General features: G+C 44.5%; 1 protein-coding gene across 2 annotated transcripts; it reads left to right on the top strand.

Annotated features, from left to right (window-relative positions):
• The first annotated feature begins 2,733 nt into the window (after positions 1 to 2,733).
• On the top strand, positions 2,734 to 4,118 carry olig3 (oligodendrocyte transcription factor 3). 2 transcript variants are annotated; one of them, XM_088305109.1, is made up of 2 exons: positions 2,734 to 3,401; positions 3,456 to 4,118. In XM_088305109.1, the coding sequence occupies exons 1-2, from the start codon at positions 2,862 to 2,864 to the stop codon at positions 3,750 to 3,752; spliced, it is 837 nt and encodes a 278-aa protein (XP_088161235.1). In that variant the 5' UTR covers positions 2,734 to 2,861; the 3' UTR covers positions 3,753 to 4,118. The 2 variants fall into 2 exon arrangements, with proteins under 2 accessions (XP_088161235.1, XP_088161233.1); XM_088305107.1 differs by having other exon boundaries at positions 2,734 to 4,118.
• The last annotated feature ends 930 nt before the right edge of the window (positions 4,119 to 5,048 follow it).

Below are 5,048 nucleotides of genomic sequence, written 5' to 3' on the forward strand. Positions count from 1 at the left end.
TGACTTCGTTCAGTCCAGGCAGAGCTGAAATCACAATAGCCTATACCCCAAGTCATCAAATGTCTTTTTTTTAAATAAATATTGTATGTCTAATTAAAAGCGGAAACATCACAAAACCAGTTTGTTTCCCATTTTAAAAAGTACAAAATGAAATAAAAGTATTCATAAATGTAAATTCATTTTGTGAAGTAGTAATTTAATAGTAAATTAAAGCAGTAAACGCATACCCCTATTTTTTTTCCATTCTCTCGCTTTTGAATGAGAACGCTTATCAAAAAAATTTGATAAACCATTTGATTTAAGCTCCATAGTAGCCAAATTATACAGTGAATTCAAATCTTTAAATGTGTTTGCAGATTTTTTTTTTAGCCCAGTTAGTGGTGCGTGAAAGAATCACTAAAATAAATACAAAAGAAAATAGACTGCATTTAAAACAACAAATGAAAAAAATCATTTGAACCGGTACTTAGAAAATGAAAAGGAGAAGCAAATGAAGATTTTTGAAGCGAGCATGCGCATTTCACATCGTTGAAATCACATTTCAGTTGTATTTAAATTAACTTTAAAGTACATTTGCATTTCATCTTTAAAAATCTTTTGTTTTTAAAACATTGAGGTCAAATGTGTACAATTCATTTTAATTGTATGTTACTTATGCAAAGTGAACCCTCTGCCTGGTTTTTCATAAACACGCTTGCCTAATATCCACGCGTATTTTAATATTGGGCATGATGGTGCTACTTAAAGTATTTTGGCATAAAAGTCTGGCCGGAAACGCCATGTCTTACTCGGATACTAATATATTTTTCAACACGTCTTCGTGTCACTTCTCGCTTGCGTTGTGGCCTAAAAGCAACCGAAAGTGACGCAGCCCGATTACTCATTGTTGGACTTTGCGGCCCTGGTGTGCCATTCAAGAGAGCGTGGGGCCAAATAAGAAGCTTTATATGAGGAGGGTCCAGACGAGGGGGATGCGGGCAGGCGGGGGTTCTTTGGGGCGGGGGGGCTGGAAGGGCCGGCGGGTCACAGCACTGCCGCCCACATGCTGCCATATGGCCAGCAGAGCGCACACGGTCGCTGCCACTCATCTTCATTCGCACCGCGGATGACGACCACGGCCTCGCAGTCGATTAGTGAAAGACGCAAGGAGAGAGATACAGTAGCCTAAAACGAGGGAAAGAGAGAAATGGGATACACAACGGGAGATGGAAAGAGAAAGGTCGAGCGAGAGAAATAGAAATAGATGGAGAGAGAGAACGGAAAAAGTGGAGAGAAATCCAGAGAGATGGAAAAAGATGAAAGATGAGAGAGACGGCAAGAGATGGAGTGAGTGACAGAGCAATGACAAGAGGGAGACGGAGGAAAGACAGAGAAAAGATGGAGAGAGATAGAGAGCGATGGAGTTGGAGCAACAGAGAGAAGTTAAACAGAAAATTGACAGAGAGCGACAGCGAGACCGAGAGAGAAATGAGCGAGATGTGAGAGAGAGAGAGAGAGAGCGATGTCTCTCCTGACCACTTGTCTGCCTTTCGAATGCTTTTTCAGTCAATCGCAATGTGGAAAGAGTTCCGTTAATTACTCGTGTTCATCAAAATGATATGTCCGATCCAGAAATGGATTTCTGTATCTTGCACCACACCGCTTGCCCGCCTTGCAAAAAGCAACTTACTCATTCGTCAATGTGCAGAAGGTTTTGCTGATTCGTAATGATTGTCAGTTTTTTTCAAGGACTCTGACTTTAGAGAAAAATTCTGGTCTATATCTGTAAAGTGAATTTCTGTGTCTCACTTCTCACTGCTTGTCTGCCTCACAAACACCTATACTAAGTCAACTGTAGAAAGAGTTGCTTCAAACACAAACAGTGTAATTAATCGATTGTAGATTGGGTTAGAAATCTATAGGTCCAAATTTGGACTGGTTTTTTTCTCCTTCTTCATTCTCACCGTTTCTCTGTCTTGAAATAAGCCGACCATCTCACACTGGCAAATACAAGAGAACAAACTTTCCTAATTACAAATGTGTCAAAAAAATACCAGAACGGAACTTTTGCATCTCGCTCCTCACCGCTTGCCTGCCTCACAAAGTACTGCAAATTTAACAATATAGGTCTGCGCATATAGGAGATTGTTACAGTCGTGAAAAAACAAATGTCAACGACATCTAAAGCGGTTTTGACTTGGATGCCTTGCTCAAGTGGATGTGTGCATGCTCACAAGGTTACAGGCCGCATTTACAACCACTTTTCCACTATTCAGTGCAGTTTGTGTAGGCGACCACACACCCCCCCCCGTCCCCCCCGCCGCCCCCTTGAATTTATACTTTTTGTTACGTTCAATTTACATGAATTCACTTTTGCTAACTTTTTTAGGAGGCGCGTGGTGCGTCAAAATGTGCATTAGGCCTCTCCCTCTAACGCCTCGAAAAAAAACATAAAACATAAACCGAGACTGCTTGAGTGAAAATGAAAGTCGAGGAGTGAGTGGAATAAAGAGGCGAGCTCACCCCCACCGAGGGTGTCCTGACAATGGCGCTGAATGGATGCGCACCGCGGTCAGTGGGACAGTCAAAGCACGCCTCCTCCTCCTTCTTTAAAGAGAGAGAGAGAGAGAGAGAGAGACGCGTCATCGTCCTAACAAGGCGTTATGAATAGCAAAGCGGCTTTTGTGTGTCGGCCCGTATAAAAAGCCGGTGACACCTCACAGAGGCAGCACAGAGGCGGGAAGACAAGAAACAGAGCCGCTGCGTAAAAGCGCGCAGGTGGGCATCGAAAGAGAGAGAGCGCAACAGGAAGGTCGAGAGAGGTAGAAAGTGAGTGAGAAAGAGAGCGAGGGGGGAGGAAGCCTCGGAGGCCGAGCCATAAAATGAATTCAGACTCCAGCCCGAGCAGCAGAGCCTCTTCCCCGGACATGGATGCCATGTTCCTCCGAGAGCACCTCCCCGGCCACCACTTCCACCACCTGCACCCGCACTTCAACCACCTGCACCACCACCACCCGGTCTCCTCGTCAACGCAGGCCGGCAAGATGTCCGAGTCCAAGTCGGCCTCGTCGTCGTCGTCCGTAGAGAGCAGCAGCGGCGGCGGAGGAGAAGGCGGAAACAAGTTCAAGCTGAAGAAGCAGGTGACCGAGGAGGAGATGTACCAGCTGCGCCTCAAGATCAACGGCCGCGAGCGCAAACGCATGCACGACCTCAACCTGGCCATGGACGGCCTGCGCGAAGTCATGCCCTACGCGCACGGGCCGTCCGTGCGCAAACTGTCCAAGATCGCCACGCTGCTGCTGGCCCGGAACTACATCCTCATGCTCAACAGCTCCCTGGACGAGATGAAGCGGCTGGTGGGCGAGATCTACGGCGGCCAGCACTCGGCCTTCCACTGCGGCACCGTGGCGCACCCGGGAGCCGCGGCGGCAGCGGCGGCGGCGGCAGCGGCCGCGGCTGCCGCAGCCGCACACCAGGTACACCCGCTCCTGGGCGGAGGGCTCTCGTCGTCCACCACGTCCACTACGTCCTCCAGCCTCCCCGCGCTCACCTCCATCCGGGCCCCGCACGCCATGATGAAGGGCTCGCCGGCCGCCGCGCCCCCCAGCCTGCAGCTGGGCTCCGGGTTCCAGCACTGGGCCGGCTTGCCGTGTCCGTGCGCCATCTGCCAGGTGCCGCCTCCCGCTCCTCCGCCGCCGCCGCCGCCCCACATCCCCATCACCTCCTCCGGCCTGACGAGACTGACAGGGGAGGCCAAGGACGGCATGAAATGATTTGCAGATTTGCAAGGACTTTTTGAGGGCATGACGAGCGTGGATTCGTGCATGTTGCTGTCTGTTTTCTTGCTGGGTCCATATGAGAAAATGTGTGTTATTTCCCTCCTTGTACCAAGGACTTGTGCTACTAAAGACTGATGCTTTCAAAGTTGAAGGTAAAAAAACAAATAAGAAAAGATTGTTGTGCATGAACATTCTGGTTCTCTTTATTTTGTGAAAATGAAGATTGCTCTTTGTGCCTTGTACCAAGGATTTAAATGAAACAAAGTGAGTTCCAAATTAAAATGATTTTTTTCCTTTTTCCAAACATGTAGCAAACACTGGCTTTATAGTTTTGTAATCAAACTTTTCATTCGTGGCTCATTGTACAAACAGCTCATTTGATTTCTTTTCTTGTTACTTTTGTGCATGTTGCTCGAATATTGGAATTACTGCTCAATTTGTTACGCCCAGAGACTGTGTGTCTTTATTTTTTTACATTGTTAATGAAATATTTATTATGAATCGCCCAGAGGACCTGGATGACATTTCAATAAAACGAAAATTATGGATCATATTTACTGTCTTACTCTTTTTTGGGGGGGTGGCATTTACGCACATTTTTTTTCAACAAATAACCCATCCTGTTTATGACATCACACCTACAAAATGTACTTCCACGTCTACACCATTTTTGAACGTGCAATTTTTTTTCTTTTAAAAACCCTATAAATTATTTTGGCTATGGATTTAATTAACATGAATGCATTTGCATTCTCAAGAGACAATTTGAACCATTTGTTTTACAAATATAGTATTTCTAATGAAATGATCACACGACAATTATCTTTTGTTCAGCTACTTTAAAACCAGCTATATTTATGTTTCATTTTAAAAATAAATTCAAGAGAAAATCCTGCAAATTAAATTGCTTGCTTAAAACCACTAGGGGAAAAAAGCTATAGTAATATTGTTTTATTATGATATTCTGTTTAATTTCATTCATTGAATCAACAAAGTATCTATCTAGTTAGTTACCGGAAAAAAGGGGGGAACCTCCTCATTAATAAAAATGATGAATCTTCTTATTAAATGTAATTATTTGCATTTTAAAATATAGTTGTTGTATGCTTATTTAAATGTTTCGATGAGCGAATGTTACACTTGAAACAATTGACCTTAGAATAATGAACGCAACATGAAATGAACAAATGACTACATTCTACCGGAATGAGGGCATAACATTTGAAATAATTTGTCATTTTCACATGCAATACATCAAGTTAGACAATTTGTTTTTCCCTAAAAAAGCAT

Source organism: Idiotropiscis lumnitzeri, chromosome 9, assembly GCF_059441095.1.
Source record: "Idiotropiscis lumnitzeri isolate Australia: NSW breed Sydney's pygmy pipehorse chromosome 9, RoL_Ilum_1.0, whole genome shotgun sequence".
Taxonomy (NCBI): domain Eukaryota; kingdom Metazoa; phylum Chordata; class Actinopteri; order Syngnathiformes; family Syngnathidae; genus Idiotropiscis; species Idiotropiscis lumnitzeri.